This window comes from Urtica dioica, chromosome 6 (assembly GCF_054948205.1).
Source record: "Urtica dioica subsp. dioica isolate 48M chromosome 6, U.dioica_male_clone48M_v1_H2, whole genome shotgun sequence".
In the NCBI taxonomy this organism is placed as follows: Eukaryota; Viridiplantae; Streptophyta; class Magnoliopsida; order Rosales; family Urticaceae; genus Urtica; species Urtica dioica.
Window position 1 is genome coordinate 43775393 of NC_142761.1, and position 27810 is coordinate 43803202.

The 27810-nt window shown below is 36.5% G+C and overlaps 2 protein-coding genes across 4 annotated transcripts in view; both read right to left on the bottom strand.

Annotated features, from left to right (window-relative positions):
- The window catches only part of LOC149394448 (uncharacterized), a 100603-nt gene that overhangs the window by 22390 nt on the left and 50403 nt on the right, over window positions 1–27810 (bottom strand). The gene's annotated exons all lie outside the window — the stretch shown is intronic.
- LOC149394450 (disease resistance protein RUN1-like) lies at window positions 22827–26483 on the bottom strand. 3 transcript variants are annotated; one of them, XM_089616402.1, is made up of 4 exons: window positions 26128–26483; window positions 25002–25336; window positions 24219–24887; window positions 22827–23238 (listed from the first exon to the last, which is right to left on the bottom strand). In XM_089616402.1, the coding sequence occupies exons 3-4, from the start codon at window positions 24609–24611 to the stop codon at window positions 23041–23043; spliced, it is 591 nt and encodes a 196-aa protein (XP_089472528.1). In that variant the 5' UTR covers window positions 24612–24887; window positions 25002–25336; window positions 26128–26483; the 3' UTR covers window positions 22827–23040. The 3 variants fall into 3 exon arrangements, with proteins under 3 accessions (XP_089472528.1, XP_089472526.1, XP_089472525.1); XM_089616400.1 differs by having other exon boundaries at window positions 25002–25920; XM_089616399.1 differs by having other exon boundaries at window positions 25857–26483.

Here is a 27810-nt window from a genome sequence, read left to right on the forward strand (position 1 = left end):
ATCTCTATCGCCATTTGTTGCATTGTCTCCGGATGGATCGTTGTCGTCGTGGCTTGAGCAGTGGCGGGACCGGCCTTCATGATTCTCTTCTCTATCGGGCATTGATCGTTGGAGCGCGCTACTTCTTCAAGGAGAGCTTGGAACTCCGATGGCGTCTTAGTTAGCACCGTGCCTCCCGCAGCGGTGTTAACTAAGGTCTTCGTCGAGTTGAGGAGTCCGTAGTAGAATGTTTGAAGTTGGACGGGCAACGTGACCCCGTGGTTAGGACATTTTCGGAGCATCTCCTTGAAGCGTGCCCATGCTTCGTGGAGGGACTCGCCGTCCATTTGCGCGAAGCTGAGAATGGCGTTTCTTAGGCGGGCCGTCTTCTCGAATGGGAAGAATTTGGCAAGGAAGGTATTGCACAGCCCCTCCCAAGTGGTGATGGAATCGGGGGGAAGCGAGTTGAGCCATGCTTTTGCCCGGTCACGGAGGGAAAATGGGAACAGTCGGAGTTGGATGGCGTCCGCGTTGATGTTGTGGATCTGGAATGTCCCGCACAACTCGTTGAAATTGGAGATGTGCTCGTTCGGATCTTCATTCGGGGCTCCGGAGAATTGGTTTTGCTGGATCACGTTGATCGTCCCCGTCTTGATCTCGAAGCTTTGGTTCCCTCCGATGGCCGGATTGACAAAGGCCGGGCGATACCCTTGAGTGGTGGGTAGCACATAGTCGAGGAGTGGTCTCTCTTCGTTGGCCATGGTCTCTTCTTCAATGTCTTCCTCGTCTAAGTTTCTCTTCTTTTCCTTTCGATTTCTCTTGCACGTTTTCTCGATTTCGGAATCTATCGGAAGGAGACTCGAATCACCGTCTTTTCGCATCAACCTTCAAAGGAGAAAGACAACGCAAAAACAGGTGAGACACAGAAAATAAAAGAATGTTCAAATTGAAATCTAGTTAATTGAATTACAATTAAAAACTTACTCCCCGGCAACGGCGCCAAAAACTTGTTGCTATTTTTACGCGCGCAAGTGCACGTGTCGCCCAAGTAATATAGTGAATTAAGTACGAGTGTCGATCCCACGAGGAACAAGCTTAATTAACAAACAAATCAACTAGCACGAATTGAACTAAAGATTATATGGAAAGATGTCACAATTTATTGACAAGTTCTAACGCAAATAAATAACAAAATACTCAAATAGAAGTTGTAAGCAGAAAGAAAGGCTAAGGACCAAGGCTTCACGGGTTCATTCAACGGTTTGGATACACGAATTTCACGCATAGTCAATCATCAACTCACTACTCTTTGCTAACCATACTCACAGAATAATATTGCTAAATCTCTCTCGAGCATCTAACAACCTATGTCAAAATTAGGAAAATCTTCTCTCGATCTCAATCCCTAACAACAACATGCATTCATATCAAGAGCATTCACACGATTCTATGGCAACCTAACTATCTCTAGCCTAGGCATGCATCATAGTAATTCAAACCAAATCGCTAACAACCTAATCTTTCTCAAGCATCAAGTTGAAGTATAAAATCATGAACAAGGTAGCTAATCTCGATCAAGCATTAAAACAGATTTGAGTTAAGAAAAGTAGTAGAGAATGGAAATTGAACTTCATTATATTAAATCATATCCATAACCGCATCCTAAACCTGCTACGCCATAGTCCTTAATGGCGCGCAGTTCGAGGGTCGCACCACGAGGTTGACATCCCGGCAGACCTCGCGTTCCGCGCTTCATGCTCGGAGATCATTTTCGGCGATTTTCGGAACCTCGCGGCGCGAGATACGTGGGTCGCGCCGCGCGCTTTTTCTTCCCGCGTGCACCGATTTTGTAACGGCCATAACTCCTAGCTCCGATGTTCGATTCTTGCAAATAAATATGCGTTGGAAAGCTAAGAGAGAGCTCTATCCAATCATGAAATTGGATCATCCAAAATATTTACTTCAAACTCTCAGAATTGTTCACAAGAGGACGCTGTATTTCTTCTTTGCTCTAACTTGGCGAAAAGTCTTCGAGTCTTCTCAAAATTGCTCCGTTACTTCATGTGATACTCTATTAACCTCCTTTATACCTCATTGGCATCTAAAACCTACAAGTCTCTCTAAAAAACACAAAAAACATCACAAATACTCGAGAACAAGCTCGGATTTAGCTGGGAAAATAGGAGTTTTCCGCGTGATTAATGCACTTATCATTAGATTAGATGAATTAAGTTAAAAGTAACATATTAAATTAATTAGTAACAAGTTTAGGATAGTTCTGGTTGGTTATATATGTGTTTTTTTTAATTGCAGATTTTGGTTAATCACTATTTTAGGGGAAACTCTGCTGAATTTTTGTTAGAATAAAATCTATTTGTCAAAAAATTAACTCTTTCAATAATATATTTTAACGAATTAACTAATTTGTCGAAATTGATTAACTTGGATAATGAAATCAGTAGTGAATTTGTATATCATAACGAATTCTAACAATTTTTCAAAATTAATATGTCTTTCACAATTTCTCTTTCACTCTTACAAATTCGCTCTCGACTCTTTCAAATATTAACGATTCACTCTAAACTTACTAACAATTCATCACTCTCAATTTCTTAACAATTGAATCTAAATTTCTAATATTAACGATTCACTCTCAAGATCGTTCCTCACTACAACAAATACGACAATTACCGACGATTTTTTTCGTCGCTAATAACCCCATAATCGTCGCTAAATCTCTTTAGCGACGATTATAGCGACGATTATTATCGTCGCTAAATGTCGGTGCCTAAATATTTTTAGCGACGATTTCTTCGTCGCTAAATATTTACCGACGATATTAGCGACGATAATGTCGTCCCTAAATGTCGTGACGAGAAGTTTTTTTACATTTTGAAACAGGTAATTAGCGACGACTTTGTCGTCGCTAATTCACGCGCGAAAATTTCCCGCGTGAATTAGCGACGACAAAGTCGTCGCTAATTACTTCTGTGTAATAATATTTAGCGACGACTTTGTCGTCACTAATTATTATTATTTTTTTTTCGTCGTTAATTATTTTTTTTTATGGTTTTTTGTTTATGAAATTCTAAAATGAAAAATCAAATAAAAACTAAATTATATTATCCAAATCAAGAAATATATAAAATCCGGTTACGTACGTTTTCGTTTATCGAGAAATATGTAAATAATAATCTACTATACACAAAATATCTAATAAAACACTAGTCGCGACGTTTGCTTTGTCGTCCCGCCGCTCGTTTTCCCCGCCTCTGCTGCCTCCAGCTCCTGTAGCCGCAGCCATCTGAAATTCAAAACAAAATTTATTTAGTTATGCATTCGTAATGATTTAAATCAGTTAATTTAGTAAGTAAATGAAAAACCTTATATACTTTCAATCATCGTCGTCTGACAAATCATCTTCTTCCATCAATTCTTCGTCCTCAGTTTCTTCGTCATCGATAAACTCTTCTTCTTCAATATTTTCCAACAAGTTCACTGCGTCGTTGCTCACGGGCTCTGGTATTGCAGACTGATGACGCGTCGACAGTGAATCTAAATCTGACGGTTCTACTGACAACTGAACTGAAGACGAAGATTGACCAAGAATGAGGTCAATATCAGGAAGATCCCACACATTTCGATGATTACACTCTTCGACGATTCGCCAATCAGGTCCATTCAAGTTATCTTCCAAGTAGAAAACTTGTTTCGCTTGAGTTGCCAAAATAAATTGCTCGTCTTTGTACCATTCTTTTGCCACATACACGCTTGTCAAGTTATTGTCGTTGCGTGTCCTTTTTCCTCGGATCTTGGTCACCGAACCAACGACGTTGAAATAAGACGACACGACAATTGTTCTGATACGTCAAGACAATGACGTTTTCTACTTGACCATAGAAGTCGTGACCTCCTTCACTTGGTACACATACCCCGCTATTCTGAGTCGTTCTTCTGCTATCACGTTGACGGGAGATAAATTTAACTTCGTTCACTACACAACACGGATACGTCTGTGGTGCGAAATGTGGTCCCAATGCCAATGCATATAATTCGGAGGATACGGATAATCCGTCTTGGCTCATGCGAAATACCTACATACAACCATTAACGAGTCGGTTAGTGTCGAAGTGAGTTTAATCATATTCTTTGAGTTAATTAGTCAAATACATTTTCCCAAAACCATTTTGGGAACTCAAGTCGATGCGCTTCTTCAACATCTGGCCGACCTTCTAATTCCATGAGATCTATGTGTTCACTGAAATAAAATTCATGTTCATTTAATACATCACTTCGTATAAATAATTCAAGTTCATTTATTTCACTCATTTACCTCATGAAATCGTCAATTTCGGGACAATTTCGTAAAATTTACCACTCAGCGAGCAAACGTATATTCTCATCTAAGCGTATCGTGCTCATCTTCCTGTAAGGCCGACAACTTGATGACTGAAACATCGATAACTCCCGTTCGACACCTTCGAAGTTAGACGCGGCGTCTGTTCGTTGGGGCATGTTGAAACGATTCTCAACGCCTTCTAGATACCTTGAGCAGAATGTCAATGCTTCGTCTACAACATAGGCTTCGGCAATTGAACCCTCTGGTCTAGCTCGATTACGCACAAAGTTCTTGAGCGTTCCAAGGTATCTCTCAAATGGATACATCCACCGCATATGAACTGGACCTCCGTTAATTGCCTCCTCTGGTAGATGCATTACCAAATGAACCATGATTGTGAAGAAATCAGGCGGGAAAATTCGTTCCAGCTTACACAATATAAGCTTCACATCCTCTTGCGCCTTCTCAATGTCTGAAATTACCAGCGTTCTAGAGCACATAAGTCTGAAGAAGTTGCAGAGCTCTATTATGGCATCTTGAATTGTTCGATCCAGAAAAGGACGAATAGCAGGAGCCAATAGGCGCTGCATAATCACGTGACAATCGTGAGACTTCAAACCCGTCAACCTCCCATCCGCGGTAGCATTCTTCTTCAAATTCCCCGCAAAACCATCGGGAAATCTGACAGATCTCAAGAACTCAGTAAACCGCTTCCGTTCTGAAGGTGTCAGAGTGTATGACGAAGGCGGTTTCATCCATCTATCTCCTTCTTGGTACAAATGAAGCTCGTGCCTTATGTTACAGTCCGCCAAAGTCAACCGCGCCTTATCTGTGTCTTTCGTCTTCCCCTCGATGTTCAGCAAGGTACCCAGAAGATTGTCGCATACATTCTTTTCTATATGCATTACATCGAGGTTATGCTTCAGCGTAAGACTCAACCAATACGGCAACTCGAAGAAAATACTTTTCTTTGTCCAATTCAGCTCACTCGCATCTCATATGAACCCTGGGAAGTCAGGGTGCTTCCCTGGGGTTGCATCTCCCACTAATCGCAATTGTCGAAGTATGTCGCTCGCTGATTTTCTCACTGGTGGTCGTTTCTCATTTCGTACCTTGTACAGTTTGCTCTTCCTCATCGGGTGTAACAACGGCAAGAATCGACGATGATCGCAGTAAACAATCTTGTTTCGAGCCTTGAAAGATGGTGTGTCGTTGTTACACGTCGGACAAGCAAGGTACCCTTGACCACTCCATCCCGACAAACTGCTTCTCACTGGAAAATCATTCACCGTCCATAGGAGTACGGAAAACAACCTGAATAACTCACCGGTCGAACCATCTCTCAACACAACACCGGTTTCCCACAATTCCTTCAGCTCATCAATCAGCGGTCGTAAGAAAACATCCATGTCTTTTCCCGGTGCACTACGACCTGGTATAAGCAATGTTAACATCAAGTACGATGTTTTCATGCACAACCACGGCGGTAAATTGTACGCAGTCAAGACTACCGGCCACATACTGTACGATAAACTCATGTCATCAAATGGGTTGAAACCATCGGCGGCAAGTCCAAGCCGGACGTTCCTCGGTTCTGCCGCAAACATGGGATATTTTCGGTCGATCTCCTTCCACGTTGCTCCGTCTGCAGGATGTCGCAGTACACCATCCTCCTTAATGCGTTCATTCTCGTGCCACTGCATCTCTAGAGCTGTGTGCCGACTCGCGTACAGTCGCTTAAGTCGATCTTTCAGTGGAAAGTAGCGCAACACTTTATGCGCTACTTTTTTTCCACCGTCTTTCTTCAGCCACCGGCTCTCATTACAAACTGGACACTCGTCTAGATTGGCGTTGTCCTTCCAAAACAACGCGCAGTCGTGTTTGCAGACGTGAATCGACTCGTAACCCATACCAAATCGACGCAATTTCGCCTTTGCTTCATAGTGTGACTCTGGAATCGTGTTGCCGACCGGATGAGACTTTTTCAGTACTTTCAGTAGCTGATCAAACGACTTATTCGTCCACTTGTTCATCACTTTCAAATGCATCAACATGACACCAAATGAGAGTGACGAATACTCCGTACAACCCGGCCATAATTCTGTGTTCAGGTCGCTGAAAAGGTCATCGAACTGTCCACTCTGGTATTCTGCATTCGGGTCAATACTGTCATCGTCACCATCTACGTCGTTGTGATCTAAGATATCGTGTACAGCATCAAACATCCCTCCTCCTCTGTAATCCGTCTGATACTGCATTACGTCATCTTCTTCCTCCCCGTGAAAGTTCCACCTCGTGTAATTCCTCTTAAATCCTCTGATAAAGAGATGATTCTCTATATCAGGAATTTTTTGCATCAACACGTTGTTACACCTCTTGCATGGACACTTAACTCGTCCTTCGACATTTACGTGTTGTCGGGCCATTGCCATGAACTCTGTCATGCCAGCCGCAAACTCAACGCTTAAACGTTGGTCCTCGATTATCCAATTCCTATTTGGATAACTCATTTTACCTATAGATTTAACATTTCAAAATTTAGTAGTTTTCGGATTTTATTTTATAATTTCACGATCCTACCGAAATTTCGGCAGAACCTCCCCTATAAACTTAACAACCCGGCATCAAGCCTTTAACTTTAAAACCTGCATAGAAACATCCTAAAACTAACAATAAATCCAACCTCAGTGGTTCGATTATTAAAATTCATAATCCGTCACATTTTTAATCATTTCTAACAACAATTAAATACAATTCCATTTAATTTACATAAACTAACTAATTGTTTTTACATGTTTTTACATAATTTTACCAAATATAAATATTTATAACTAATATTAAAATTTATAACTAATTTAAATATTTGTGTAAACAAAACTAATTTAAATATTTATAAAATTTATAACAAATAAATAATTCATTTATAACTAATTAATTCATTTATAATTTATAAAATTTATAACAAATATATAATTCTAAAAATATAAATTATGTAAATATAACTAATTAAAATAAATGAATAACTAATATATAACTAAAGTTCTATATATATAAATAACTAATATATATAATTAATATATTAATCCTATATATATATATATATGAGATTTGTAACTAACTAGACCATTTTAAACATGTGACTTTGGATCTAACCTATGTTTGACAATTTTTAGGGATATAGCCAAATGGCTTATGTGGCAATAATTAAAGTCTGATTTGCCCTTATTTATTAATAAATTCGTCACTTTCTCTCTCCTATTTTTTTCAAATAAATTTTTTTGTATCAAAACTTCAAAAATTCGTATCTTTCTCATACGAACTCGAAATTGAGTGATTTCAAATCCTACAAATTCGTGGCGTCGAGATCTTCAAAAATAGACCCAATGTGTTTGATGAAAAATTATGTTTAATGCATCATATTTACATTTACATTTCTATTTTTTTTATAATTTCAAAAAATTTCCGTTATTTCCATATTTAAGGTAGATTTTTCTACATCTATGGTATTAAACATTATTTTTCATCAAACACAATGGATCTATTTTTGAAGATCTCGACGTCACGAATCCGTAGGATTTGGAATCATTCAATTTCGAGTTCATATGAGATAGATATGATTTTTTGAAGTTTTTATGTATAAAAAGTTCAGGAAAAAATAGGAGAGAGAAAATGACGAATTTATTAATAAATAAGGGTAAATAAGACCTTAATTATTGCCACATAATCATGTTGGCTATTTCCCTAAAAGTTGTGGAACATAGGCTACAAACAAATTTCATAGTTTCATTTTGGCTATTTCGCTACAATGCCCTATATATATATATATATATATATATATAAAGTTTTAAAAAAAAACTTACCGATCACGTACGGCGAGGGAGAGCGCGCGGCCAGAGAAGAGGAAGCGGCCAAGGACGGCGTCGGCGGGGAAGTGGCTACGGCGTCGGCGGCGGAGCGGCGGAGTAGTGGCGGAGCGCGGCGGAGGAGCTGCAATGGGAGAGAGAGAGGCCGGTAAGGAGAGAGATGTGAGGAGAGAGAGAGAAGTGAGGAGAGAGAGAGTTACCGGGTACGACGAGGTCGGCGTCGGCGGCACACGGCGGAGGAGGGCACGGCGACGGCGGGAGAGAGAAAAAGAGAGAGAGAATATCGATTTAGGTTAAAGAAAGAGAAATGGGGAAGCTGGGTCGCGATCTGGTATTTAAAGACATTTAGCGACGATTTTGTCGTCGCTAAATGATTTCAGTTCGTCACTAAAAGAACTTAAATCGCTATTTCATTTAGCGACGATAAATTCGTCGCTATTAGTAAATTTCACATATTTAGCGACGATATTATCGTCGCTAAATCATTTCGTTTTATTTAATGGGAGGGATTTTTCCCTCTTTAAAATTCGTCAAAATTCGAAAACATTTAGCGACGATTATTTCGTCGCTAATTGTATAGCGACGATAAAAAAAAATTATTTAGGGACGATAAAATCGTCGCTAAAGGTTTTCATTTTAATTAAATTTGAGGGATTTTTCCCTCTTTAAAATTCGAAATTAATTCAACATTATTAGCGACGATATTATCATCGCTAACTGAATTCAGAAATCATTAGCGACGAATTTATCGTCGCTAATTATTTCCCCGCGAACTTAGCGACGACAAAAAAGAATTAGCGACGATAAATTCGTCGCTAATTATCTTTGCCGCCAAACTTTAATATTTTTCGCCCCAAAAAATTAGCGACGATAAAATCGTCGCTAAAAGGGTGATTAGCGACGATTTATTAGCGACGATTAATTCGTCGCTAATAGTTTCGTCGCTAAATGTGGTATTTCTTGTAGTGCCTGAGAATGGGAAATCGTTAAGGGTCGCGAATGGGAAATCGTTCAGGAATGCAATCATCGAGGGATATCAGACATTCCTGAAGTTGACCCGACCACTTCAGCATCAATTCCGTTGACAATAGAATTGTCAAATATCGACCGTCTTAATCATCGACACGAAACTGCTACGGCCGAGCTTGTTACTGTTGTTGAAGATGATGAAGAAGTGGATGAAGAAGATGAGGCATGCGCCGTTTTTGAGGGAGAAGATGTTGATGTCGATACTAACATTACATCGAGTGACGACGATGAATGACTAATATGCAATATATATGTAATTCATATTTTAATATTGAAATATTACAGCGAAGGGAAGATGGGAGTATGGGCTCGGCTTTAGCGATATGGTCAGAAAAACACCATGACGCTAAGGGATCGTGGACGACGGACTTCGCAAAGTCGCAATTTGTAGTTATTTGTTTTATTTACTATATTTAATTACTTAAATTATTCTTATCTAATAAGTTTTTGTTTTTTTAAGGATCAAATCACCGCCCAGACGATAGATATTTTGCGGCAAGCGGAGGAGCAAAACAAAGTGATCTCCCAAGAAGATGCAGAGATGTACGCGATGCGCGACGTTTTGGGAGTACGCAGAGACTGGGAAGTCGGTTTAGGGCCTTCGATCCCAAGGTCATCGCTGGGTGTTGCTCAAACGCTAGATCAAGGCTCGTCAAGTTCGTCATCTCAGACCGATCCATTGGTTGCCAAGATGCGAGCTCAAATGGATGCACAACAAGCCGAGCTGCAGGAGATGCGGCAACAGATCGCCTTCCTCAGCCAGTTGCACAACCAACCTCTCACGACTCCACAACCTCCGCCTGCACCGCAACAAGGTGATGATCACCAGACGCCAGGTTTCACACCGGGTTCTACGCCTGGTTCTATGGATTTCTTGCGAGACCATCCTTACGGAAGCGGCGGAACGAGCGGCAGCGCATCAGGCAGCGGTGGAAGAGGACGCGAAAGTGGTTCCCGAAGTTCTGACAACTTATTCGGTAGAGAGAATTCTACTATCGATAAGTTCTATAGGAAAAAAATTAGGAATTAATTTTTTCGTTTTTTTAGAATGAATTTTTATTTTTAATTAACAATTCACTTTTCATAATATTATTTCTAATTTAGAACTTTGTTAATTAATTTTTATTTAATTTTAAATGAATTTTGATTTAATTTTCTAATTTCTGATTTTGCAATTTTTTTAATTAAAAAAAACATATTCGGTGCGACATTGTCGCACCGAATATAATGGCGGGAATGGTATTAGGTGCGACATTGTCGCACCTGATTTGAATATACCCGCCAGTTTTAATAAATTTGGCAGGAAAATAGCTTGGGCTTTAGGTGCGACATGTCGCACCTTAAAATGTCGCACCTAAAGGTACGACTATTAGGTGCGACATGTCGCACCTAATGCCTTTAGCGACGGGCTTTTAGGTGCCACTTTGTCGCACCTAATAAACTATTAGGTGCGACTTTTGACATATTTGGTGCGACATCCGTCGCACCAGATGACGATTTTTGTCCTAGTGATTCTTTATATGCATAAAAAAAGAGGACAAAAGAATTGCAACTTGCGATATTAATATATATATATATATATATATATATATACTAGGCTGAAACACGTGCTTCGCACGTGATGTTTGTAGTTGTAATCAGTAAATAATTAAAATGTGTATGATTTAATTTACCAATTTTTTCTTCAAAGCATGAGGTTATAAATGAATATTAAGATAGCAAATATTTCAACCATACATAATACTTAGGGAGTTTAATTTTTGAGAGACTCATAATAATTGCAAACATTTCAAGGAAATATATAGTCAATGACATACTTAAAAAATGACATAATTAAATAAAAAGCCAAAAGTTTGGTGTCTTGATAGACAAATAGAAGGAATGAAAAATTAACAAATCAAAAAGTTTAAAAGTAACTTAAGAAGACATGTGTTACTCAAATTTTTTGCTTTTTGTTAGAGGTTGATGTTGTTGGGAAGTGATCTTCCTCTTTCTTTTGGACTGTGTCTTGTTGGTCTTGATCATCGCCAGTGTGTACTTCTTTGTTTTCCAGCTCTTGGTTGAAAGAACGAAGCTCGGTCAGCTTGTAAACTTCATTGATACTGAGTTGTTGTTCCATTCATGTTGAATTGAATTGAATTTTCTCGTACATTGAACCAAAAATGTTTTTGTGATAGCTTATTCGGCCTTGAATATTGGTTTCAAAGAAGCACTTTGTGAATCCTGTATAACAATATATGGAGAACCATTATTTTTTTAATTAATTATTTAGATAAGAAATACACACGGGCATATATTATCGATTTACTTGTTCCAGAATGTTGTATATTTGTTTAGCCTTGTACGAGAAGAGCTTTTCAGCGATATAGTTGATGTAGAAATATGATCAACTAATGGCTAAAAGCTTTTCATTCTTGATGTTGATTGTCACACACGCTTAATTAGAGCTTTTTATTCTTGATGTTGTATATTTGTTTACCCTGTAGGTTGATTGGCGGAATTCAATTCATCAAATAAATTGAAAATTTTGGAGTCAACAATGGTGCACCAACCATGGAAACAACTGTCAAATCAACTCATATTCAGAGGTTAATGGATGTAATTTTGTTTGAATTTTCTCAAATCAGAGATCTGCTTGTATAAAAAATTCGAAAATATATGGTCAATAAGACACGTAAGAAAAGGATTGATTTTTGTTTCGAATAAGAAGTCCTGCTGAGGCCATTGTCCAAATTTGAAAAAAAAGAGCCATGGGAAGAAAACTCAATATTTTTCTTACTTTACTTATTTCCCATGGCGATAAAAAAAAATAACCATGGGAAGAAAAACCTTTGCGGTATATAAATTTACTTGGTTATAACTTTTCAAAATAAAAAGGTGCCTAACACGCAAAATCATTATAAGCATTTGATTCAAACTGGTTAAACTTCCATTAAGCAGCATATAAATTTACTTGTTTATTCGTTGTTCTGTTTTCAATGTTTCTTTATTCAATTGGTCTGGACTTAGACTGATACGTAAATGAGTAGGGTTGCGAGGATTGCACAAACCCATTTCAAAGTCCTATGTTCATAGCTGAAAGACAACACAAGTACCAAGCACAAAATTAAGGAGTGAAAACAATGAAATGGTGGTCTTATAATGGGATTAAACAACTCTAATCCATTTGAAACCACAAAATCAATCAGTGACATGTTAACTATCCCAATTGACTATTCGAAAGATGGAGCAGAGAGGGGATTTGTAGCCTATTTGTACTAAACAAAGACATCTAACAGCAAACTCAAAGAAGAGATTGCCTTATCTTCTCAAAAGGTACAAGTACATATTAGAAGACCAACACACAACCAAACAATCTGAATAAATTGTGTAAACTACAGTTCAAATCCAAGAAAATCTCTAGTTTTCTTTGAGGAATTTATCAAACATCTAGTAATGCATTATGATTACACATCCGTGAGAAGCCTAGTTGAACTCCGCCAATCAACACAAATGATTAAAAAAACAGCAAAAATGACAACATCAAAGAGAAAGTTGTAATACAACTACAATCTTATAATTCAGTCAAACAATCACAGTAAAATAGGCTTTGCACCATGAAAAACCAATCCATTTGATAATAATGAGTACTAACAAATTTTGGAATATTTATGACGAAGCAGTTCCATGAAACACGAAAAAAAAATCAAAATCAGTGATGTTTAAAGTGAATGAATCAGTAAATTGGCGACAGAGAAATCGAACAGAGCGCTGAAGAAGAGAATTATATATATATATCAAAGAATTCAAGGTTTTAGGCATGCACAAGAAAACAATAAACGACGATTCATTTTACAAAATAGAAACATAAAAAAATTGATTTGTCACCTAATGTTTTCAAAATAATGATTTCATAAGAGTCACCTAGACTAAACTATTTAATCAATTTCAAAATCCGAGCTAAACCGCGAAATCAATCTAGATTTCATAATGAATCCCATAACCGTAGAGAATAAAATTATAGACCTTTATATCGCTTGAAATTCTGATTAGTCACAAAGACAAGATGTCGCACACAATGTGTTGATAATGTGTCCGACAACTTGCTTGTACACAGATATGGATAAACAAAAAAAAGTGCAGTAAACAAAGTACACACGATATGGTTACCCAGTTCGGTGAAACACACCTACATCTGGGGGCACGCTGCCAGTGGAAAGGATTTTCACTATCTTGTAGTCAATAGTACACACAAGGTTTATATCTGATTACAATCAACAAATCAATAAAACCTAGAGACTATGACTACCAGTGATCACCTAGTCAGGGACTCCCCCTGAATTTGAGCTCCGTCTCAATTCCACCCTTCGAGCAACCTCCTGGCTCGGATGACATTCAGTCTTCAGCAGTATGTGAACCTTCAATCACGTGAACACAAAACCCAACTCTCACAGACACTCAATCTTTTTGGAATAGTGTTTGAGAGAATACACCACTTATAACCAAAACACACAGCCTCCCAGTCCGCCGGTCTTGCACGTCTAAGAGCTCTGAGTGTTTGATCAAAAGTGTCGAGGCTGCTAAGGGGGAGCGCATGGCTTTTATAGCAGCTGAACAATCCTGGAAGATATCTCGGGTTTCCTTACCCGGCCTCAAGCGAATATCTCATGGTAAAGACTCCATCAAGGCGAATATCGTGCAATGAAGACAGCAGCGAAAGATATCTTGCAATGAAGAATCCAGCGAGGCAGATATCTTGTAATGAAGACAGCAGCGAGGCAATAACTCAGCAATGAGTCACCAGCGAAGCAATCTGTCAATACTGGAAACTTTCCAGAAATAATGTCTGCACACAGGATGAAAGATGTCATACCAGAAGCAAAAACATAACAACCGACATCTTTCCACACAACTTGCACTAAAAAATAAAGCCAACAAAACAACGTATCAACATCGCTGATAATAAAATTTTGGACGGCACTTTTGAAGTTGGAGTTGGCGGAGCTTGACCGTACCGCAGGCGATCGACGCCCTCACCGGAGGCCACTTCGGCTTCGCCAACAATGGCTTGCACTAAGGAATAGTATATCAAGAATGAAAAGGAATATTTTTATCAAGAATCGCCAAAAATAGTAAAATCAGAAGGCACAACTAAACAATTCCAGGGAAAAAAAAGAAAAAAAAACCCACACAATATTAGTCAAAAGTTTCATTCTCTACCTCCAAATTTAGCTATTGCAAGAGCACCAAGAATAACCTTAACCCTCTAAATCTGTCAAAGTGAAATGAAAATGAGTAAAACGCCAAAGAAACTTACGATTGAACATTAAAGAAGCCATGCTTCAAATCAAACCAGATGTTTGAAATATATTATGAAACCAAACCAGAAAACGAGCAAAAAATCAAAGTGAACCAAATACTTCGATTGAGCAACAATTTTAAATAATGATTCAGAGAAATAAAAAATAGAAAATATTCAAACCCTAAAAGAAAGAGATAAAACTTGCCGAACCCGATAATTAGATGGTCTTCATGAATTCGTTTATTAACTCTTCTTATTGCCTTCAAAGTTCAAACCAGGTAAACTCCCCTATTCAATCAGTTTCATTAAATAAAACTGACATAATCAAGTGAATCATAAGATTTCTTATGATGAACTATAAACGTAGACACTGTTATGAACGAAGGAAAACTTAGATTCAATAACATGGATTCTTAAACAAACACAGAACTGAGAAAAAGGATATATCTATTGGAAGAAATTGTTGGATTAAAGAAAAAAAATGAGGCATATATCAGATTTCAAAAAAATAAAAATAAAAAATTGTATGTTACTTCGATACTGTAATCAGGGGAATTAAAGAATGAAAATGCCAACGCAAGCACATGAATCGAGATCCAAAAAAGCCAAATTGTGTTAAATAAATACGGCTAAAACTAATGTTTTTTTTTCACCAATATACTCCAGAAAAAACACACAATATTAGTCACAAGTGTCAAAGTGAAATCCATGAAACGAAGAATCCATGAAATCACTGATCGCACAATTTGGACATAGTTCTGATATAATTGATGTAGTGATTTGTTTATCTTTACCGTTTTTCACCCACCATTTGCTTATCAAAATTCGACGATGGAGGTGTGAGAAGAGAAACAAAATTACAGAAACAGGATCAAAGAAAAATCACTGATCGCACATTTTTTTTTTCCATTGAAACGAAGAGAAGCTTGAATTCACATTCTTACGTGATTGCTCGGACGCCGTTGCTAGGTTAACGCTGAAGAATTTTGAAGCAGAAAGAGGAAATAAAAAATGAAGTGGAGATTAATAAATTAGGGAGAGAGAGAAGATCGACGGAAAATGGAATCTCATGATGGAGAAAGAGAGAAAAATACAGTTTTTTTTAAGGATACGAAAGGTTTTCGATTTTTTTGAGAAATAATTAGGATACGAAGAGTTGCGGTTAAATGATGAAAAAAAGCTATGACGTGTCATTATCTAATAGGTTAAAAGAGAGTGAATAGTCTATGAACAGTGACTTTGTGATTCTAACTTATAATATATTATAGATTAGATATATATATATATATATATATATATATATATATATATTATAATATCATGTATTTACCATAACAAGAACAATAGGAAATCTTATTTACCATAACAAAAAAACAATAAATCTTATTTACCGTAACAAGAACAACAGTAAATCCTATTTACCGTAACAAGAACAACGATAAATCTTATTTACCGTAACAAGAACAAAAATAAATCTTATTTACCGTAACAAGAACAATAGTAAATCTTATTTACCGTAACAAGAACAATAGTAAATCTTATTTACCGTAACAAGAACAATAATAAATCTTATTTACCGTAAAAAGAACAATAGTAAATCTTATTTACCGTAACATGCGGCTAAGAATTTAGTTTACAGTATGATCAACAAATCGGATTGTCGTTTTATTCACCACCGTGATAAAACAACACCAAGACTCAGTCGTTTAGATACGATTGTCGTTTGATCAACAAATCATTAAACATAGATCAAATTATACATACAAAGCATAGGAATGAGATATATTGACAATAAGAATAATAATATAAAAAGCAATTCTCGATTTCATTAACAAGAGAAGTTTTTGGTGGGATCAATTACACAGAGAAGAAGAAGAATAAAAGGGAAAAAAAGACAACACAAAACCCTAGTATTTAATTATAGAACGGTTAGACACCTGTAACTCGATTGGTGAAACCATCGATTCAATTTCAGTTTTCGATTTCATTCGGACCTCATTTTGTTGAGCTGCTTCAACGCCGGCTGAAGAATGTTGTACAGAACCCAGCCAATCCTTGGCGCGATCACGAAGAGCAAGAGAGTCCCTCTGTTGTCTCCTCCGGCGGCAGCGGCCTCGGCCTCCGGTGAGTAGATCAGCCCGAGCGCGGCGGCGATGGCGCCCTTGGACTCCCTTATGCGGTTGAGCACCGCCATCGCCGAGAGCCGCGAGCACCGCCATTGCTGAGAGCCGCGAGCACTGCCATCGTCGGAAGCTTCTGGATCAGAGAGTACGATCTCAATTGGTATAGTGCGACGCCAAACCTCCACTCTACCATTGCAATTCTTGATCGGAGATGTTTGAAGAAAATCCCGATTCCGGCGATATGGGAAAGTTTTAGAGAGCGGATTAAACATGTGTGAGAGGGTGAAATTGAAAAAGGGTATTTTAGAGACATTAATTTAATATTGGCTATATCGCTGATAAATCCATAGTCTGACTACTATTTTAATATCCCAATAGCAATAGAGAAGCATTGCTAACCAAAAAAGAAACAGTAGGTACAGCTAATCTGTGAACAGCTAACCATCGCATTGTAAAAATTGGATAGGTTCTATATATAGTCATTGAGGCCTCATAAAAAGATCTAATAAATTCATTGAGTTGTTCCAAAGGATCAAAACCGCCTGTTATTAATGGAATTTCTTATCGGCTCCAATTGTTAACAAATCTCGAAAAAAAAGGAGAGACGAATTGTAAATTGCGATATTAATACATATATTATAATATCATACAGTCTTTTTTGGCTATTTTAGTCTAAGTCTCTTAACAACTATAACGCGGTAATGAAACTACTATTTTAAGAAATAATCTTCAAACTACTATATTCCATACAAGATAAAGAAGGTATATATAAATATGGGAGGTTGGATATATACACAAATTTACTGTACTATCACACAAACACACCCCATAAATTAATAAATAAAATGGACAATACTACTAGCGGGATTTGATCCCGCATCCTACCCATAAATAGAGAAATGATATTACTATTTGTCTCAAGCAAACATTATATTCAAACATAACACACACACACACACACACACACACACACACACATATATATATATATATATATATATATATATATATATATATATATATATATATATATATACGAGTCGAGTCCATTTGAAAAATAGCCATTTTAAACATTTGACATTGTTAAATAGTAAACGTTTCGTAAATCTTAGATAAATAGCCACAAAAATGACTTGACCCTATCATAAAATTTCATGCTTTCCAGGTTTGTCCCTTCTTTTTATTTTCGAATTTTAATTTAAATTTTGATTATTAACTCGGCAGTATATGTAAGGCAATTTTTTTAAAATTTGAATTTTAAATTCTATCTTATATTTAAAAAAAATAGCAAGCTGTTCTTTCTACATTATTTCGTGGATTCCTGATAGCATATCAATGCCCAAAATATACGCAACAATTATTTTTTTGATTCTGTGTTATTTAAAATCGTAGTTTACATTTATACATATTTACAGATATTTACAAACATTTACAGTTATTGACACATATATATTAAAAGATATGAACACATTTATTCTACGTTTTTATTTCAATATTTTTGGCAGTTATTCATTTAAATTTGAATTGGGTAATGTGTTTAAATTTAGAAATTAATTATTTAGTGGATTTAATCGTGTTAAGATTCATTATTTCAAAAAAAAATATAGCAAATAATTATTTTCTACATACTTACGTGAATTACTTAATCATATTAGTAACAAAAAAAGAACGCATCAGTTAATTTTATTAATATTATTTTGTGCTCATATAATAGTAGTTCAAATTTACATATATATATATATATATATATTAACAGATATTTACAAAATATTTACAATTATTTATACATATTACAAGTTATTTTCAAATAATAAATTTCAAATAATCGTTCTTCTGAGTGAGCTTTTTAAGAACTTTACTGAGGCTCCAACGATGGCGTTGGAGAAGAACGTGAGGCGGTGGCGGACGAGGAGGAGTGCCAACGCCGCTGTGAAGACCAGTTGCGAGGTGATGCTCGTCACCGTCGTGGACGGCGTGAGGAGCAAATCATAGCTGCGCCAGAGGTAGTTGACGAGGCCGGTGATGATTCCGACGGCTGCGGCGGTGGCAGAGAGGAGGGGATGGAGCTGGACGAGCGGGGCGGAGGGGTCACAGCGGCGGCGGAGAACAGAAGTTGGCGGTCTGGATGAGCGGGGCGAGGACGATTGTCTGTCTTTTTTTTCTTTTTGGAAATGTAATGAAGTCCATTGAGGTTTTGTGTGTGGTAATTGATTTGGTCAGTTAATGTCTTCGATTTGTGCAATCTTTACCGATTTAATTGATTATTTATTTTTTTAATTTAAAATTAAAAAGAAATCGGTTTTTGACGGGAATGATATATACGGGTATTCTTGTAAAATTGTGTCTGTAAATAAAAGACTGTGGTTTTTTAACTAAGATTTACCAAACGTTGTCTATTTAGCAATGTCAAACGTTTAAGTTAGCTATTTTTCTATATCTATATATATATATATATATATATATATATATATATATATATATATATATATATATGTATGTTTTGAATGATTCCCTTAGATTATTTTTTTCCTTTTAACTCTAATATGTATTTGAAAAGGATCGAGCAGTCCACGAAGTTTCATACATATTAATTATGGCCACACAATTAAAGTACAATAATATCTAAGCTTCGAGTAAAAGTTTTTAAATTTCCATTATAGTTTATAGTCGAATGCATTATGTTAGTTGAAATTTTATATCTGATGACCATTTTTGTTTAATACTAAAGGATTTTTTTTTTTTTTTTTTATCTTTTGTGTATAAAAAATACACCAAATATTAGTGGTGGGTTGCATGAAAATGATATTCCATGCACCAAATATTAGTTGTGGGTGGCATGAAAAAGATATATACAAGTGGCGAGTATAACAAGATTATTAAATAAACAAATTGACTAACACATATATAAATATAAAAATTGAAAAGATAACTGTAAATAAAAAGATATACTATTCGAGTTTTGTAGGATCACTGGTTGTCGAGCACATCGTTCTTAAATGACGAGGTACAGTCGCTAAAAGTTGTAGATTTTTTTACTCGGGATCTAAACTGGAATATTGTAATGGTAGAGAGTGTTTATGGCCAATTGATGTTCCAGAGATATTAATAGATTATTTAAATTGACTTTTATATTGTAAAGAACGATGTATCAAGGTTTTATCATGAGTTTGTTCGAAGTTAGTTTATCTCCCCAGTTGTCCCTAGAATATAAAGTCAACGAAAATGCATAGAGTAAGACAACAAAAGAGTTGACTATTTTATATGCAGAAGAAAAAAAAAGTATCATACAGTCTTTAATTCTTCAAAAAATTGGCTGCTTAAGCCACAAAATGTGTAGCAATTTAAAATTGGCCAATCTTTCGTTAATATGTTGTAAATAGCCATATTGCTTACGTGGCAGCTTATTAATTAAATTAGGTTTACACTTTTGCCCTTATTAATTCGCAGAAACCGAATAGGGAAGTTTTCAAATTTGAAATTTCCTGCAGATTTTGAAAATTAATAGCCCATTTATTGTTATGTTTTTGGAAGTTTTTAGCGTTGACTTTAGGTAATTAGTATTTATTTTCGTGGTTAAACTCTGTAAATATATTCTTCATTTATTGATATTATTTTGTCTTCCATATATTCATAATTTCCAGAATTTTCGTGCTCAAAATATTTCCAGAATTTTCGTGCTCAAAATATTTCCAGAATTTTTTTTCAATTCAAATATACTGTAAATATGCATCTTATTTACAATGAATATACTGTAAATATGTTTTGTATTTACAATGAATATACTGTAAATATGCTTCTTATTTACACGAATATACTGTAAATATGTTTTCTATGAACAACCAAAAAAAAAAAACTGCTCTTCGCGGTGTTGCAGATCGGGACCTTGGACGTAGATCACGGGGAGAACCATTTCACACGCACGCACGCCCAGAACCATTTATGGCTGTGAAATCAACTCTCCGGTGCTCTCTACGTCGTTTCCCGGTGTCTCCTCTCGGTCCGGCATCCTTGGCGGCTCGTGGCTGTCCTCTTTTTCTCGGCTGGAACACGTGCAAGTGGTGCTCGGTCTCGGCCATTGATGGCGCGCAAGGAATGAAAAAGAAGATAGGAGAAGGAGATGAATGAGACGATGACGATGAGATAGAGAGGAGGGGGTGCTCGGGCTCGGCCATTGATGGCGGCCTAATCTCTCTCTCTTTTTTCCTAAAGAGCAGTAAAAATAGCGTCCAACAAGACCGATACAAATCGTATTTTTTATTTATTTACTAACCTGTGTTCGTTCTTCTTCGTCGTCACTGTATTTCTTCTCTGGGTTTCGATTTCGATTGCAAATAAAGGTGTTGAATCTTATTTTCGGTTCAAATTTGAGCTGTTTCTTCTTCGCGATTTTTGGGCTCTTTTTTTTCTAAACAATATTTTTGAGCGGTTGCGTGTTAATGTGAACGCAGCTGACGGTTTTAATTACTCTTCGATTTTCGCGTGCATTAATATCCAAATATTACAGCTGATCACGTATTAATGACCCGGAAGATAGTGGGCGGGAAAATGGAAGGGTAGTCTCGGCCAATTTTTGTTGTAAATAAATCCTCCTGGCTATTTACCACTTATTTACAGAATGTTGGCTAAAAATAAATTGGCTATTTTCAGGAGGCAACTTAGCTTAATTACCCTTAATTCTTTAATTCTATACTGTTCTTGCTCAGAACCAAAATAATTTAAGGGTAAACTAGCAACATAGCCATTTTGAAACATGGTTTTTGGAATCTAGCCAACGTTTGGTAAATTTTGCAATGTAGCCATTTACTAAAATTTACGGATATAAAATACCTAATTTACCTTTTTTTCTTATACTTACTTGATCAAAACACTAGTCCACGTTTGACCGGTTTGGATTGTATACAGCCAATTAATTTCAGATTTGTTCGCAATTTGATTGGATATTTAGCTAATTTAATAGGAGATTCGGTGATGTAATTAAAAGAGAAAATTTAATGCAATAAATGCACAAAAAATTTACCATAATTAACAGAAATTAACAAATCAGCGGAGATTAACAAAAATTTACAAACATTTACACTGTATTTGCTTACACGGCTATAATTTCAGCAATTTAATTTCAGCCTTTTGAATTCATAATAGGAGATTCGGTGATGTAATTAAAAAGGAAAAGAACTATTTATTTGATTGAATAAGTCAAACAAGATAATAAATACACGTAATTATGATAAAATCATGTTCAAAATTAGAAAATAAATTTGGAAAACAAAAATACCGTATTAAAGGAAAGGAAATAAATCGACTCTACCTGCACATACGTAAATTTACCATAATTAACATAAATTAACAAAGCAACGGAGATTAACAAAAATTTACGAACATTTACACTGTATTTGCGTACACGGCTATAATGTTCATTAAAGAAAAAAATGCTCAATAACCAACTTTCCCAAATATAGAATTTTTTTTTAAATTCGAAATATAAACCGAATATAACAAATTCGGCTACAAAACCAAGTTTCAAAACGTGGGCTAGTATTTTAGAAACCAAACCAAGGCTAATATAGTAAATACCATTTTACATAAATATGACACGTCATCAAATTTGGCTAGATTCGAAAATTAAACAAAACGTTGGTTAGATTACAATTGCAACGTTTGATGTGGCTTAGATCGACTAATTTTTCATAATTTAATTATACTCCGCATAATAGTTTAAAAACCAATTTTGAAAAGAAAAAAAAAATCAGAACAATTTAAAATTTTACTATTTCAGCGTGTAAGACCTTTTTTTTATCTTGGCTGGTTTTGACAGTGACCAACTTTTAAGACTTTATAAGTGTTTGCATTGGTCTCTCTCTCTCTCTCTCTCTCTCTCTCTCTCTCAGTTGTTTATTTGGTGAATAAGAACCTAGTTGTCTTTTATTTCTTTTGCTTAGGATAAAAATATGGGTCATTAGGAAAATAGCAAATTTATACGTTTGATATTGCTAAATAACCAATGTATAATAAATCTTAGGTAAATAATTATTTTCATATATTTACATATATAAATCTTAGATAAATAGTCACCTCCGTATATTAGGCCACGTCATTATTTAGAGTTATTTACCTAAGATTTACCAAACGTTGGTTATTTAGCAATGTCAAATGTTTAAGTTGACTATTTTCCTAATTTTCTGTAAAAATATGTGAATCTGTCAAAAGATGTAACTACGTTCATGTGGTATACTATATGAATTGTGGTTGACGAAATGTATTTACCATATTATGTGAACCCAACATGTAAAGTCCCACCATTTGACATTGGTGACTTCATTTTTACCCCAACTCAGTGCTCATTCTTATATTCAAAGGCACATATTTGACATATGAAATTCCACCTCAGCCATTGATTTGGGATCCAATTCGACAACTCCTCAGCTCCTCTCAGCCTGCTCTTGCCTTTATGATCCGTCTTCCTCCGAAATCCACACTCTCTTTCGTTTTCCTTTCTTGTTGACTTTCTCCACTTGACCAGCCCGGAAGTAGCTTCACTGTCACTGAAGATCCCTCGCCTTGATGGCGAAACCGCTCCGATATTTCTTTCCCCGGAGAACAAATGCCAATCCTAGGAACACCACTCAACTGTTGTACAAGAGAAAAACAATTGTAAGAACAACTTTTGTGGATAGTAAAATAAAAATACCAAATATAAGATTTATACAAAGTTTAGCATGAAACATGGATTGTATCAATACAAGTGGAAACATAGCATAAAACACAGAAAGACTGTCTCCACTGGAAATACCATCTTCTAAAGATAAGATATAGAACTTTCAGAATGTTATGTAGTTTTTGTGCCGCAATGAAGGATTTTAGTTTTATGATATTCTGGCAATTAATCAGACTTTTACCACTCGGCTACAACAGATGCGCAGTGCAAAAAAGGGAAATATTGTAAAAAAGTCAAAATAATAATGTTAGTCGTAGTATATAATAACATTAGTGATGATCTTATTTCAACACTCAAAGAAATTTATCATGTCTAAAAACATATCAAAGCAAGTACATTTAATGGTTCTGACGAAACCGGTTCGAAATATTGTAATTTATCATGTCTAAAAACATATCAAAGCAAGTACATTTAATGGTTCTGACGAAACCGGTTCGAAATTTCTAGCCAGAACTCTGGTCTGAAACTCAGTCGCTACGGTGATGCGATCGAGCTACAAGCAAGTGGAAATCAAGTATTCAAGTGGAAATCATTCCACCGGATATATTTCAGCGCAGCAGGAAGAAAATCAAGATCTTCAGGGAACAAATGTTTACTTCCATACAAAATCCAATCAATACAAACACCAGAGGGCTCATTATCAATGAAACGGTTATCTCAAATGATGACACACATTTCAAGACAATTCCTTGAATTTTTTGTGTCCCCTGATCACAATTAAAAATATTAGCACAAAATTATTTATATTCTAATTGAGAAACACGGGACATTTTTATTAATCGAACGGCAAAGCCGAAAAGATATAAAGCTAGAATGACCAAAAATTTATTATATGATATTAAAGTTTAATATTGCTGGAAACAAGTTTTGGAGGATCGTGAGCCTGACTTACTTGATTCTCTTCCAAGACATGGAAAATATCTGATGTAGACCACAATCTACTGGGCTCTCCCGGATCATTTGATTCTCGACGAACAATTTCTTGGCCTATTTCTTGGATCAAATCATGCATCCAGATCTTTTTGTGGTCATTTACAGCCACGAGAGCCCTATCAATGAGAACACTGATTCCGATAACCACTCCTTTATATCTGTACCCAAGTATTGTCTCTGTAGAATTCCTATTTCCACCTTTAAAGAAGCAGGCGATATCGAGAAATATGTCTCTGTGGTTCTGACTTAGTCCCTTGTAGCTTGCTCTCAACATTTGTTGGACTTCTTGGTTCGGAGTTGAGTTAGGTAACTCCATTTCGCTCTCCCATTCTTCAATGCTCCTCGCTGACATTTTCAAGGAAAGAGGAGCCCGAGAACTGAGAAGACAATCTCTCGAACAAGACACGGGCAAGAGTGGTATTTCCAATGCTGCCCATTCCCCAAATTCCGACAATACGAGTGTCCTCGTTCGTTGAGCCGATACACAACGCTGACTCAAGCTTCTGCATATTGTTTTTTTTTTTTTTAAATCCAATCAGGCCTTTCGTATAATCACAAGAAGATATACGCTCTCTTAGCTTCTTTGTGACGAAATCAACAATGCCTTTCGTATAAGTTGGATTTGGAACTGTATACGTAAATAAACCATATTGTAGTTAATCACAAATTAAAATGAAAAACAAAAAATCATCAGAAGAAACTTGTTCATGATCGGAAAAACAATTTATTAACTACAATTTACCTTGCCTTTGCCGAATCCCAGCCGGATAAATCTGCCGTGGCTGTCAAAGACTCCACCGATCCAACTTTTCCGGCTTGTTTCCAAAGCGTATTTCATGTTGTGAAAATGCATATTCATAGCTTCCTCTGTATGTTTGTAGGGTCCACATTGTAGAATACCGGCAAAACAAGCTGTCCTCTTTCTTCCTTGCAACGGACGATATGATTGAGCTCATACAGACACCACCGAGATTCAGCATAGTTCTCCGAAAATACGATAATCGAGATCGTCGATGCCTCGATCGCTCCCAAAAGCACAGGCGAGATTTCGTCCCCTTTCCCCGAGGTTATCCGAGTCTACGATCATCAGAAGTAATGAGAAAAAAAGATAAGATTTTGAGTTTATGTGAGGCTAGTTTTTCCCTAGCTGTCCCTGTAATATAAAGGAAGAGATAAATCATAAAAGTATAGAGTTTTATATGTACACAGAAAAAGAGGGGATATTTATTGATATCGCACTGTATGTAATCAGGAAAACATCAGAAAAGTAAACTAACAAATAACATGAGCAAATAACAAAACATCAGAAAAGTAAACTAACAAAACAATGAATTCTCATCCTTCAAAAAAAAAAAAAAATAGACACAGGAAAGATGAATTGTAAATACAAGGATGTAACAGTTGTAGCTTTATATTTTAAAGTACTTGCATTGTTTCAAAACTTCCGATTTCTCAATCATCCATCTTTCGACCTCCAAAAACTACCAATTGTATTCCTAAATACCTTCCAATCCCATAACAAAACAATACGTGCTTAAGAAGAGACATAAGAAAAAAAGAAAAATAGATCGCAACGTTATGATATAAGTTCTCTCACTCTGAGCTCTAAGACCGTCAAAAGCACGTCAATGGAGAAATGATCAGATGTGCCTAGGTCAACCCTGCAAAAGACCTTTATTTTAAAAGAACAAAGTGTGTATATGTTTTTTTAGAGAACATCAAAATGCTGTTCTCAAAATGTACATAAACTCTGGTCAAACAGACTTACATATCCAGAATCCCTCAAAACAATATCGACACCACCAACCAACTAAATCGGACACAGAACCTAAAAACAATTTGAATTCGAGAGAGAGAGAGAGAGAGACTTAGCCCAAAGAGGGATAGTTGTGGAGACGATCGAATTCCCTCTTTATTTTGCCTTCCCTGAGTCTGAGAAGCCTGCGATCTCTCGATACTGCCACGGACCTCCTAAAATCACTTCGTACCCAACAATCGTAGTTCAGAGTCCGATTGGGAGAGAGCTGAAGAAAGAGTGAGACAAAATAGTGGTCTCATCCACTCGTCGCCGGCGTGATTTTACCGGGAAAAGACCCCGAGAAATCGAAGTTTCAAATCAGCTAATCCGGTTTCAACTCAACGAGAATTTTCCATGTGGGATTCTTTTTTAATTTTTGAACGGATTCGTAAAATAGAAAATTCTCAAAGTAGGACAAATTACGTAAATCTTTATCCCCTAGGAATTGTACCACACAATAACAATTCGCCTTTGCAAGTTTCAAAACTTTAAAATGCGTCCTTTAACTTTATAAATGTATTATCTATACCCTTTCTGTCAAATTTTAACACTTTGTGAACAAAAGAGTACTGTTAAAATTAAGTAGAAATTTGTACTTTTGATGGGTAAACAATTAAATAATAATTATAAAAATTAAACATGATTAAAAGAATGATATTATGTATCTATTATTTCGTGATATCACAAATGATGTTATCGTTGATAGCTGTGATAATATGGATTATATATAGGGTAATTAAGCTAAGTAGCCTCTTGAAAATAGCCAATTTATTTTTAGCCAACGTTCTGTAAATAAGTGGTAAATAGCCAGGAGGATTTATTTACAACAAAAATTGGCCGAGACTACCCTTCCATTTTCCCGCCCACTATCTTCCGGGTCATTAAATAAAATCAATTAAAGCAAACCTTTGGATAATAACTGCCGCGTATTTCAAGGGCCTTCATTAAGCTCTGTAATTACCGAATATACACGCCATATTCTCTCTCATTCAAACACAAATTCAAAAACGAAATCCCAAAAAAAAAAAAAACGAGCTCTGGTTTCATCCCCAACGTGATCGGCTCGATGTACACGACGCACATCCCGATCATCGCCCCGAAGATCAGCGTCGCGGCCTACTTCAACAAGAGACACACTGAGCGGAACCAGAAGACCTCGTACTCCATAACCGTCCAGGGCGTGGTGGATCCGAGAGGAGTCTTCACCGACATCTGCATCGGATGGCCGTGATCCATGGCCGACGATCAAGTCCTCGAGAAATCCGCTCTCCACCAGCGAGCCTCCTCCGGCGGACTCCTCAGGGGAGTCTGGATCGCCGGCGGCTCGGGCTTCCCTCTCGCCGACTGGATCCTCGTCCCTTACACGCAGCAGAACCAGACTTGGACTCAACACGCCTTCAACGAGAAGATCGCCGAAATCCAAAGCTCGGCTCGCGGACTCAACACGGGTTTAGGATTGATGACGCTCAACAATCTTCAGATGGGTTTGCCTCACGAGGACGATGACGCTTAAGGCTTTTTGATTTTTTTCCTTTTTCTTGTACATATGGGATAAAAATGGATTGGGGATTTGCAAGTGCTTGCTTATTTATTTGTGTAAATAGATAGCAAATTTACAGTATGTTCGTGTAAATAGAAATCATATTTACAGTATATTCGTGTAAATACGAAGCTTATTTACGGTATATTTACAGTACATTTGAACTGAAAAAAATTCTGGAAATATTTTGAGCACGAAAATTCTGGAAATTAT